This window comes from Parasteatoda tepidariorum, chromosome 4, assembly GCF_043381705.1.
Source record: "Parasteatoda tepidariorum isolate YZ-2023 chromosome 4, CAS_Ptep_4.0, whole genome shotgun sequence".
Classification (NCBI taxonomy): Eukaryota; Metazoa; Arthropoda; class Arachnida; order Araneae; family Theridiidae; genus Parasteatoda; species Parasteatoda tepidariorum.
The window spans coordinates 57,217,513-57,230,063 of record NC_092207.1 but is presented as its reverse complement, the minus strand read 5'-3'; the positions used below and the strand labels follow the sequence as shown (position 1 = coordinate 57,230,063).

Below are 12,551 nucleotides of genomic sequence, written 5' to 3'. Positions count from 1 at the left end.
TATATATATATAGATATATATTCTAAACAATTCTATCTTAGGCTAATTATTCTTTATTCAGAAATATCGCATTAAATTATACCAAAAGATGTGTCCTGAGGAAGACTTTTGGTTTTTTCCCAGTAATAGTTTTCGATTTTATATTATTTTATTATTATTATTTGTGTTTATATATATATATATATATATTAATGCAGCACCGTGTGCCAAGAAGATGAGGTACAAAAAGAACAAAGTTGCGGCGAATGTGAAAGAAGACATTCACCATAATACTCGAGATATTGAAAAGGGCCCACTCCGAAATTATTCAAAACCTGAGTTCAAGAGAGAGAAAGAACACCAGTTATTGAATGTTCTTGATTCAAATATAGCAGAATGTAAACAAAGGAAAAACACGACAAATGTAAAAAATGCTACTCAAAAGGTAAGTAGCCGAATCTGGAATGTTCTTAAGGCTTTAAACTTTTCACATCTGAATTATGGTGATTGCTCCAGTTTTAATAAGTATTAAATATGCTAATATAGGTACAAAGTATTATGTTAGTATATTTAGTACCTATTAAAACTACAGTAACTCCGAGTAGTTTTATTATAGATATTGAAGCTGTTTTTTACGGCCCGTTTCGAAATAGAAATCGTATGATTGTTGTAAATTTGGGCTATGAGTTATGCCAAATTATATTGAATATAGTTAATCTTTATTTTGATGGAAGAAACTATTAAAACTATGCTTTATTTCATCTAATTACGTAAAGCCATTTAATATAAATTCCATTCAATGCTATAAATTTCCATTCAAGCAAGTGAATAAAGAGAATTTCTCAATGGAAAAGTTTCTATTTTCAACGTGAATTCTTAATAAACTAATAAACAACTGGACGGAATCTTGAACTTGCTAACAGCAACTACCAAAGAGTTTATATTTTCTAAAACAAATTTATTTAGATAAACTAGCCGTTTATTAAAACGCTATGGACTGCACAGTGACGAAGAAATGACAACAAATCGCCTAATGACGAAGATACGATATTTAAATTTTTTTCAAATAAATTAACAACCTAATGACAAATCTCCTGGTGACGAAGCTTGGCCACTTTGTCCCAGTTACGTTAGATGCTGATTTTAACTAACAGATATGTTAACAGCGTTACAAAATAGAAACTCGAAATTAAAAATTAAAGAACTGTTTCAAAAATTCCCTATAAAATAGTTCTCTCAAAAATTGTGTCTCTTTTTTACCTTTCATTTAAGCCATTCACTGCACAACTCGATTAACTCTACTTTTTGAAATATATTAAGTTGAAGTGTCCAATATCTAACATTAGTAATAGTTTTTTTTTTTTTTTTTTTGCACAAACAAAGAACAAATTTCACAAATTATAAAGAGTTACATCGTTGAAGGAAAAAAATTTTATAAAGAGATTTAAATCATAAAAGAAATTTGAGAAATAATGTATATTTTCATTTTTTACTTTTTGCATTATGAAATTAGTCAATGTGTGCAGTGATCAGATCAATTGCTTTTGTTATTGTTATTATTATTTTACAAAATAAGGCTTAATTTTTGCGGGACTTGCAATTTTCACAACAATAGTTTGTAAGTTGTATAAAATTTAAAAACTTATTTTACTGGTTTCTTACAAATTTTTTTGCAGGTTTTGTACAGGTTATAGAAAACATAAATAGAATTTTTTTTCAAAACATTAACATATAAGCAAAATTTTTAACAATCTATTTATTTGACTTGGATATGTTATTTTAAATTACAAAAATATTAAAATTTAACTGCTTAAAAAATCACTTCTCCGCGTAAACATTTTAGCGTAATTTTCATTTTCCTAGTTTTTGGCTCCATGAAGTTTGGCTCAAATTGAATGAAACTTTTATGTTGCAGGATATTAAAACTTCAACCAGTTTACTAAAAAATGGCAATCTAACAACTAGTAATACGGATTCCTTATCACATGAGTTGAAAGATATGATTTTGAAACAAAAATCTAAGAAAATTCGCCGTCCACCAAATGCTTTTATGCTTTTCGCTAAAGAAAAGAGACGCCAAATTCAAGGCGAAAATGCTGGCATGTCTAACAAGACAGTGAGTGCCCGTTTAGGCAAAATGTGGAAAGATTTACCGAGCGAAGAAATGACAAAATATTATCAACAAGCAAAAGCGTTAGAGAAATTTCACAAGGAAACCTTTCCAGGTATTTTATTGCAGAACTTGTATTTAATGTATATTTTATTTAATACGCGCTATTTTGATTGTAAAATGCCATAGGTTAATTGAAAATGACTTTAATGCTTTAAACTGTTTAATTTGTAACTAGATTTCCAATCTTGCAAATGAAACGAGTTACGCGGAAAAATAAACAATTGCAAAAGTAATATTTACCAGGAGCATATTCTTATCAAAAAGTAAGAATATTGAGGGCGCAAAATAAGTATTGTTGTTATAAGGGTTATTTCCTAACCCTTATAATAAACCTTTTTAGGGTTTATGAATTAAAAGATAATTTAATAATAAAATTTGTAAATGTATGATTTACCATTGTATATTATTTCTAAAGAAATTCATGCATACTTTGTATTAGCATGGTTTTTCGAGGTTCTATTTCTTCGGAAAATGACAAAGCCACAGTTTAAGTGCTTTACGCTTGAAGCAAAACTTGAAGCAATTTTAAAATCTCTATGCCATTTTGCTGCTCTAGACTTTAAAACAGACAAATAACTAAAGTAATCAAAAAAATTATTAAACTTCTTCAAAAATTGCCAATTTGGTGACATTTTTCTTCCCAGATAAAAAGTACAAAATAAATTACTAATTCCCATTTTTGCAAATTCTTATACACTCAGATAATACAGCATTGACGTTTTGCAGCATTTTCAGAATAATCAATTGCAAAGTTTACAATTTATCACAAAGTTATAAAAGTGATACTTAACAAGAACACATTCATATAAAAAATTAAGAGTAGTGAAGCAGTAGAATAAGCATTATTATAAGGCTTATTTCACTGAATGAAGAACAAAAAAAAAGTTTTTGTTGTTTCCACACAAGTGTTGTTAATGATGAATGTGATGATGACATTTTTTAGACACAAAGGTAATACTTTTTCAATATTTTGCGATGTTAATATTTATGGAAATGATGTATAAGAATACACTCACTCTTCTTACAGACACTAAATCGATTACGTTGCATAAATTTGGTTTTAGTTTTAGCATCGCAATTTATTCCTCAGAAAAGATAAAGGTATTTGCTTAATAGCTATAGCTTTACCATTTTGAAAAGATTCTGGGAAGAACCCGAACTTTGCAAACTTTATATTAAAGAAAACATCAAACTAGAGTAGATGTATGCGATATTAAATGTTATGAATGTACTATAGTGCATAAAGAAACTTTTCTGGTATAATTACCGCGCTTGCATGGGGATGGCACTTCCGGTAAAAAATAACCATAATTCTTGTAGTAAAACCAAAATAATTTAAGCCATTAATTTTGGTAATTTTCCCGTTTTTATGGTAATTGTGGTTTTCAATATTACAGTTCTTTTAAATACATATTTTGTAAAAATTTAACCTGAAAAATAAATATAGTCGACTAAATGATTTTTATGTCGTTCTCTTAGGTATTTTGATAAAATTATTACATTTTCCAACATTTATTCCCAAATAGCATAGCAATAAAGCCATATTTTATTGCAAATTTTACCTAAAGTCATTACCCAAAGGCTTCGGTGCTTGTGTTCCCATAGAACCAAAAAAACGGCAAATTTGACCATATTCTAGTAGTTTTGACCACATTTTTTTCCCTCAGAGCAAACGGTTATACATTTTTTATGTAGGCTGACGTATTCTCTCAAAAACAATAAAAGCAATAGATTAGTTGAATCATAGATTTGCACTCAAAATGTCAATCTATGAAAAATTATCGTAAATGGTATTATAAAGCCAAGTAATTCTGAAAAGAATCATGAACTAAATGCACCGATTATGTTTAGCTTTTGGTATGCCTCTTTGACCAGAAACCGATTTTTCGTCAATTTGATAGCAACATTAAAACGTAATGTTTTTGTCATTTTTAAGATATTTTCCGAATAAACTTGTGAACTAATGATTGAAGCATTTAAATGTGTTCATTCTTGAGAAAACGCAAAACTCTTTGCACAACTGATCATAATTTTAGTATCATTTTGTTGTCCTTATTATGGAATACTGATAATAAAAAATTCTGCAAAATTTGCTTTTTGTTTACTTTTTATTGTATTTCTCCAAATTCGTTCTGTTTCAGATTATAGTTATAGTCCTTTCTTAGCGAGAAAGAACAAAGAACAGAAGAGTTCGAGAAAAAAGATTTCTGAAAACGCAGTTACGAACGCAGTTAAAGTAAGTTTGCGACTTAAATTAAGTTTTCAAAAACATACTTATGCGGGAAAAATATAGCTTTGTTTTGTTAAAGCGTCTGGGTATTTACTGTCAAGCTCATGAAATCAATTAAATTATGTAGCATCATCAGAGAAAAATGAGTCTCAGATGAAGACTAAACGCGTTTAATAAATTAAAAAATGCACATATAGCATTCACCATGAAATATTATTACCAGGACCAAGAATTATTATTACTAGTGTGACGTGTGGTGCTTAGGGGGGAATTAAAACCAACGGCTAGCTAACTTTTATTTTATTTTAAACAACATTATTATAGTTAGCACTCAACACATTCACAAACAAAACATATATGAAGAAGAAAATAAGGAGCTCTGCATGGCAGGCTTTCTATCGTTCGTTCACACTCTCTCACTCTCTCTCTCTGTCTCTGAGTTTTTTATCTAGTTTCTCACTAGGGGGCGTTACTAGTTCCAGTTTCTCCACACTAACCACTTTTGGCGAACAGCTTAGTCACCTTTCAAAATTATCTTGTACAACATGAAAACTTAAACCTTAATGTAGCCGAATGCACAGCAATGTTGTTAAATGCAGATGCATTTAACAACATCAAGTGTGGTATCGAATTGCAGATTTGTTGACGCTGCAGAAGATTTTTATATTTGGCGTATGAACTAATACTAAATAAAGAAGTAAAGCAAAATAATTAAAGTTTCATACTTTGTTAAACATCATATTTTTATAAGCATATACTATGACTTTATATACAGGAGCATCGTACATTTCATCAATTTTGTGAAAGAAAACCTGAAAGAGCAAGCGTCTAGAGAATTTTTTTCACTTTCATTTAAATTACTTTCTCTTAATACAAAATTTTATTTTATTTTATAGTAAGCACGCGTAATAGTATATAATAATAGAATACATGCAGAATAATGTTAATAACAAAATATGTGCGTATAATGGATTTTTATGCAACAATCAAATTTTCAGTTTGGTTTTTAAAGTAGACGCTTATGTATTTTACGAAGCTTGTGTTTCAAGTGCAGCAATATGGTGATTGCGTAATATGGAGATTGGTGCATGTTAAATCTGCCGCGTCGCAAAGTCCTTCATGTTTCCATAACAAATCATACCTCTGTGAGCTGAAATGAAGATTGATCATTCTGTGCTTCTGGTCAAAATTATGATATGTGGATGAATAAATGGATGTATGAATGGGTCCACTCTATAAATGGACTTTGACGTGTATGTGAAGTTGAAGTCATATTCTTGGCCATAGAGCGCGCCACTGAAAAACAAGAAACACACCCTTTGCCTTAAATTCACTAGGTTTCAACAAACAGGCTTGCTGGTACTGGCAAGTGGCATTAGAAACAACAATTTTCTTTAAATATTTAAAAGTTTTTATGTTGTTATTATTTGATAGATTTGTTCTTACTAATATGTGCACATGATGATTGCTTAGATGTGCTAATATGTGCATATGATGATGCCATCTGTCGATATCTTCCACAACATTTTAGGTGATTATTTATCCTTTATCATTTTGAACGATAGAAGAGATGAATGATTTCCCACTATCGTGTTTTTTTACTTTATTTCAAACCCGACGTTGAACAGCCGACCCAATTCTAAGTTTACGACTATCAATGTTTAACTCCATGCCCTTTTAAGTTTGAATTTAATCCAGAAGACAAAGGAACTCCGGCCTTCGTGGAGGAAGTTAGCCTTCGTGGAGGACTTTTTGATGGAACTGGTCCGTACTTGCGTAATATGAAGTGAAAAATCACAAAAACTTCCCGCGGTTAGTCCGACTACAAGGGGATTCTAACCCATGATCCGCCTGCTACTGAGGATATTTCCGTCAGAAGTGTGGTTGATTCGACCCGGAAGCAGAATTCGTATCGACCAGCCATCGTTGGGATCCTCATTTTGAGACACGCTTTCCATCTCCTGAGCTACATAGCTCGGATTTGAATATTGTAAATAACGGTAATGTGGCTTTGAAATTATTCAGTACAATGCAATAGTTATTTTTTATATGCTTTTTCACCCATGTTAGCTCCGTACATCTACCCCTTCTCATTTATCATTATTTTGTTTTTTCTACGACTGTTTATAAAATATTAATTATTATAATTTTATCGAAGCACATTTTCTTAACAATTTCATCGCTAAGGACGAGATATATCGTCTTCCATGGGAAGTCTCAGTGCGCTAGCGACGCGATGCCTCATCTTCTTTTCTTTTTATTTTAGATCTGAAAATGGAACTCGTAGCGCAGAGGGTAGGAAAAGGCCGCGCTATTTCCGTGATTAAAGTGTTAGGATGTTAATAATAAGGAAATTAACGGACAAATAGATTTAAAAAATAACTATACTTAAAATAAAATAAAAATATCGTAGGAATTGTAAGTGAATTCTGATCTAGGTATAAAAAATTAAGTAAATAAAAAAAAAATTTCGTTAGTGATTATAGCATTATTGTTAAGTTTGATGAATATCCATATATTTAAGGATGAAAAGTAATAATAAGGTAAAAAAGTTTTAGTTTGGTAAAAAATTTTTTTTGACTGTATAACTAAGTATGAATTGACCAATACACATGTATATGCACCAATATTATTTATGTTTGCTGCATAACTTACTTAAATTTACTGTTTATACTTTTTCGCAAAGATTTTACTTTTTTCATTATAGGCAAAAAAATCATTGATATTTAATGCAACGGAACAAGCAGATAAAAATGGTAAATTTTTTTCCTACTATATTTAAAAACGTAAGAATTTATAAAGTCATTAATTATGAAATTGTAAATGACGTTGCTTAGCATTTATTTCCTCGACAATACCGAAAATTTTACGAATTCTAAATTTCGAAAATTACTTTTAACATATTACTTATGTTGTGTGGGTAAAAATTAAAGTATAAAACACTATCTATAAATCAAATATGAAATCTCTCTGATTTGAGCCTACTAAGAATTAGGAAGTCATTTTTAACGTAACTAATTCTGCAAAATAAAAATGGTAACTTGATGTAGAAAATATCTTTAGTAATTTATAACGCCGAAGAAAGTGTAGAGGTTATGCCTAATTTTATAAAGAGAGAAAAATTGTATTTTAGAGGAAAAAGCTTTATGTGTAATTCATAGGAAAACATTGCATTTAATTAATATAATAGCTGTCGCTTCGAAGAAAATTGTATAAAATATTATATACTGTTCTGGGTATCAAAATGCTTAGTTTAAATGCTAAATAAATTTAAGTAAATCATAAAATGCTTTAATTATAAGATTTAAAGAGCAATTGTAGTCAAAACTGTGTCTAATTAAAATGTGAATTGAATCTTTTCTGAAAACCAAACTCTGACTTTATCATAGACAAAATCATAGAAGTGTACTAATAAAACTATTAAGAAAATGTTATTTTTCGATTATTTATTTCAAATGATATATTTCTCATTATGTATGATTAGAATTAAAAGTATTTAGTATAAAACGGCATTTTATATTGTAATCTAACAGTGAAAGAAAACAAATTGCATCGATATTTTGAAAAATTTTGGAATTGTGCAGAACCAGTGGGCTTGCAAACAATATCTCGTGCTCTCACTGTCTCATATGTAAATACATTATTAAGAGAAGATTCATTAGTGAATATTCAAGAAATGAAAAAACTGTTAAAATGAAATATTAAATTCATTTACATTACCTCTTTAATTAACTTCGCAAGTTAACTAAATAAACGTGCTTTAGACGTTTAAGACTTAAAAGATAATTTAATAATAAAATATTTAAGTATATAAATAATAATTAAAAATATATAATTTACCATTGTATATCATTTGAAGAGAAACACATGCAGCTTTCTTATTAACATGGTTTATCAAGGTTCTATTGCTAGGTAAAATAAAAGCACCACAGTATCAGTGCCTTACGCTTGAAGTAAAACTTGAAGCAATTTTGAACTGTATATGCCAGTGGTTGCCAACTGGCGGCCAGCGGGCCACATTCGGCCCGCGAAGCCTTTTTTTGTGGCCCGCGAACTAAAGTATATTAGTTGTTCTTTTATTGCGGACAATTTTTGTAGAAAATCTGTATGGGTTTAAAATACTTTTCCTTCGTTAAAAAAAAAACCTAATTTCTTCGTTTCTGTGAAATTTAACATACCAACGGTACAAAAAAATTTATTTATCAGGTAACAATCTAATTCTTATTTCAATTTGTAATTCAATAATTTTGTTTTGTACAACTTGGTAAAAATCTGACAGTAATATTTAATGTTCCTTCAAACATACAAGAGTCCTACATAAAATTTTGATAAAGTTGCGGCCCGCCATTTGACTGGTGTTTTTAATTGCGGCCCCCGGCCTCGTGTAAGTTGGAAACCCCTGGTATATGCTATCTTGTTGGGAAGAATTTTCTAGACTTTGAAATAGAAAAATAACTAAAATATTCTAAAAAATTATTAAACATTTTTAAAAATTATCAATTTGACGACATTTTTCCTCCTAAATAAAAATTATCAAAATGCCTAATTCCCATTTTTTACAAACATTTTTAAAACCAGATTATGCAGCATTTGGGGAAAGTTTTTAAATATTAAAAAATAGACCATGAAAGCTTTTTATTTTCTCAAAATTGATTGTGGCTTTTATCCATATTGAAATCCTGCATCATTTTCCAAATAAGCATAGAAGGCGCTAGCTAAAGACAGGCTAAACTTGATCTAACAATCGTGAGCAACTTTTGTAAACATTAGTTATGGAAATAGCATATTATTTGCAAAAACGTCTCACCTCACTCGACTATAATAGAGCCTTCTAAAAACAGACTCCTAACTCCTTAAAAATTTCTATCTTCAACTCCACCATGTATATTTTTCTCGTTATCAACCAATGGACGGCTAATGGATTTTGAAATGTATTTGCACTTTTTATATTTTTTAGTATGTTGGAAATGGCACGCATTAAATTTTTTTTTGTCTGAAAGTGGCACTCGTCCTCAAGAGGTTAGCCATTCCTGAACTAGAAAATCGAATGAGAGATCTAGTCTCTGGACAGCTACAGCTTTTAATACTTGTTAAATTGGCATTAAGAATATAACTTTCAGATATTAGCAATGCATCTATTTGTCAATAAAAGACTCAAGAGCTTTTCTTGTAATTCCTTAATTAATATTTAAATATTAGATGTATTAATACGCTTGTTTTTTAGTGGTTTCAGAAAATCACAAAGAAGAGGAAAAGGCCAATTTTAGAGGTTGTGCATTTTTGCCCTATTCTGGTTTGATGTATGATTCTCAATTCTATCCGCAATCGAATACAAGTCATCTACCTAGCCGTGAAGGTTGCTGCAATCCTTTCTGTACTAAACAGATTCACAGTAAGTTTGTATATTGGTGCTCCGTATTCACTGCTCCTAATATATATATTTTTAGAATCCTAGGAAAAAATGAAGTTAAGAATCTTATATATTTTTTTTTAAATACGAAGTTAAAAAGTATGCCACATGAAAGTATTTCAACGCTGAAAAAACAAAATGTGTAATGAATAACTATTGAAGAAGGTGAACTGCAAGGACGTGGATAAACAATAAAACCTGTTTGATTGTCAGATCAAACATGGACTCTTAGCTTTTTAAAAATACTTTTTTTGTTTAGATTCCAATTATTTACAAAGTTATAGCAGTTTTCGTGTAAGGTGATAACAGTGGATAGACTAAGGATTTTAAGACTTTAAACAAGTTTATCTCAAAATCTGATTTTTTCACATTTTTCACTTTTTTAATAACGATATTTAATTCTTTTAAAAAAACACAATTGTCTGCAATTTTTTATGAGTGTTTATAATTATAGAACACATGTTTTAAACTGCAGACTGAGAGAAAAAAGTTTAATTTCATTTTTATATGTTTGATTTTATCAAAAATTAATAATTAAAAGTAACTAGAAATATTACCATATAATTAATAATTTAAATAAATAGCTTATTTTATTTTTCAAAAAATAAGCTGAACTTTTTAAACTATTACAATTATAATTAAACCTTTGTTTTCGCTGCACATTTAATTTACATGAAATAATACACTGAAATAATTTCTGGCATTGCAACTCTTTATCCATTAAAATTTGAATGTAGCCATATATGTTAAGATAAATTTATTTTTCTGAGAACCAGACGTCTTCTTTACATTTCTAGATGAAAATTGGGTTATAAAATGCGTAATTTAAATGCTTTGATGAACTTCCATTTGCACGCTTTCGTTGCCGGTAGAAGCTTATAAATTAATTTCACTAATTTATAAGCTCTTACCGCATATAAATCCTCTAATTCCTATCCTATAGAAATAAAACAGTTGGCGGGCGAGATATTGAAAGTACTTATTCATTTTATCTTCGGTGAGATAACCTTTTCCCTATATTGAATTTCAAAGTGGGTAAAAGAAATAAGATTTAAAAGAGAAAATAAAAATTTTCAACTGTAGCACAGTGTAAAGTAGGTAATTGGTAAAATGAGGTAAAAGAACCAGTATTCTGAGTGCCAGTACTTTTTACCGTAAAATCCATTTTTATCGCACAAATTACGAAACTAAAAATCTGATATACTGTAATTTTTACAGTAATAATTACCGCAAAATCACCGAATCATTCTAATTAAATAAATATTACTGTAAAACTCACGTTACAATATTTTACGGTAAAAATGCATTTTACGGATGATGCAGTGAAAGTGTTAGTACTTTATTCCGTAATTTGATCCAGACTTTTATGCAGTGCACACAAAAAGGCTTAAAATAATAAAAATGATAACAAAATTTTACATTTAGTAACTATTTAAAAAATAAGTACTTTTTGTAAATATTTTTACTATCTATTATTTATGCATGTTTTTTCTTGCAGTAAATATAATCAAACTTTCATTTATTAGTTTGTCGAAAATTTTCAGAATGCCGAAACTACAATTCCACGAATATAAACCCATATCATTCATCAATGGAAAACTTTGGACCGCCCAATGTGACCTCAAGCACTAATCCATGTAATTGTTCTGGTACATTTGCACATCCATTTTACCCATCTTATTGGAGACCATGGATGATGTGGCCGAGTGGATGCTGCCATCCCCTTTCAAGGCCGGTTCCAAAGGAATTCCTCGACCACTGGATGCAACCATCTGCATTTCCAGCAACAAATCCAAGACCTCTTACTGATGTCCACGAGAATCAAGAACAAGAGAAAGGATTGAAAAATGTTATCCGTGTAGCTCCACGCGACGAAGAAACAGTTCATCAACCACCTAGATCATCAACCAATCAATGTCCAAGTCGGAATGATGGTGAACTGAATGATAATAAAGAGAACCTGATTTCAAATAACAATCTTGATGATTCCGATGATGAGAATAGGCTTATTATTGTCGATGACCTCAGTGATGAGGAGATAACAGTCGATTGAAAAGATATGGACTAATAATTGTTAGTAAAAGACAGAATATTGAAGATAGTTGGAAAAAGATGACTCATATCTAAATTTTGTAACAAAGATTTTTTTAAAAATGTTTTTGAACTGTGTATCATCGAAATAATGCATACTGTTTGATATTTTAAAAGTGATACATGCACTATTTATTGCTGAAATAAATTTCTAAAAACGATTAAAAAAAAGCTCTCGTTTTACCATTACTTATCAAAACATTCATTTTTTTAAAATATTATTTAGTGCTATCTTAATTCTTTTCACGTTCCTAGCGAATAGCACGTTACAAAAAAATAAAAGTATATACCAAATCCAATCAGCGCTCCCAAAATCTCTCTTTACAAACTATAGATGTAAAGGTAGGTAACATGCTGCCAGGTAAGAATACACCAAGGAATAATTCCGGTAATTATTAATGCATCACGATTACTAAGAAGATATTCTTTCTTAGTAAATTATGAATTTTCCTGTTGCACCAAGAAATTACTTTTAAATAATACTAATAAATAAATATTCATACAAATTATTAAAAGTCTGAAACATATATAGCATTTAGATAAAGCTTCAGTGTCCACTGAGTGAGATTAATGATTAGAAAGGAATGACAAAAATAGTTTCGGGGTTATGCGTGCGTGCCGAGTAGAGGCTCGTGGCCAGCCCCTAATTTATTATAAAATTTCCAAAC

General features: G+C 29.8%; 1 protein-coding gene across 2 annotated transcripts in view; it reads left to right on the top strand.

Moving 5' to 3' along the window:
- LOC107440404 (uncharacterized) overlaps nt 1–12,054 on the top strand; it is a 20,852-nt gene extending 8,798 nt beyond the window's left edge. The window contains exons 3-8 of one of the 2 annotated variants that reach the window (XM_071179883.1): nt 198–424; nt 1,895–2,204; nt 4,294–4,388; nt 7,090–7,138; nt 9,607–9,774; nt 11,319–12,054. In XM_071179883.1, the coding sequence (XP_071035984.1) occupies nt 198–424; nt 1,895–2,204; nt 4,294–4,388; nt 7,090–7,138; nt 9,607–9,774; nt 11,319–11,845 (1,376 nt within the window). In that variant the 3' untranslated portion in view covers nt 11,846–12,054. The remainder of the gene's footprint in view (nt 1–197; nt 425–1,894; nt 2,205–4,293; nt 4,389–7,089; nt 7,139–9,606; nt 9,775–11,318) is intronic. The other variant, XM_043050622.2, reaches the window with a different exon arrangement.
- Nucleotides 12,055–12,551: the final 497 nt, after the last annotated feature.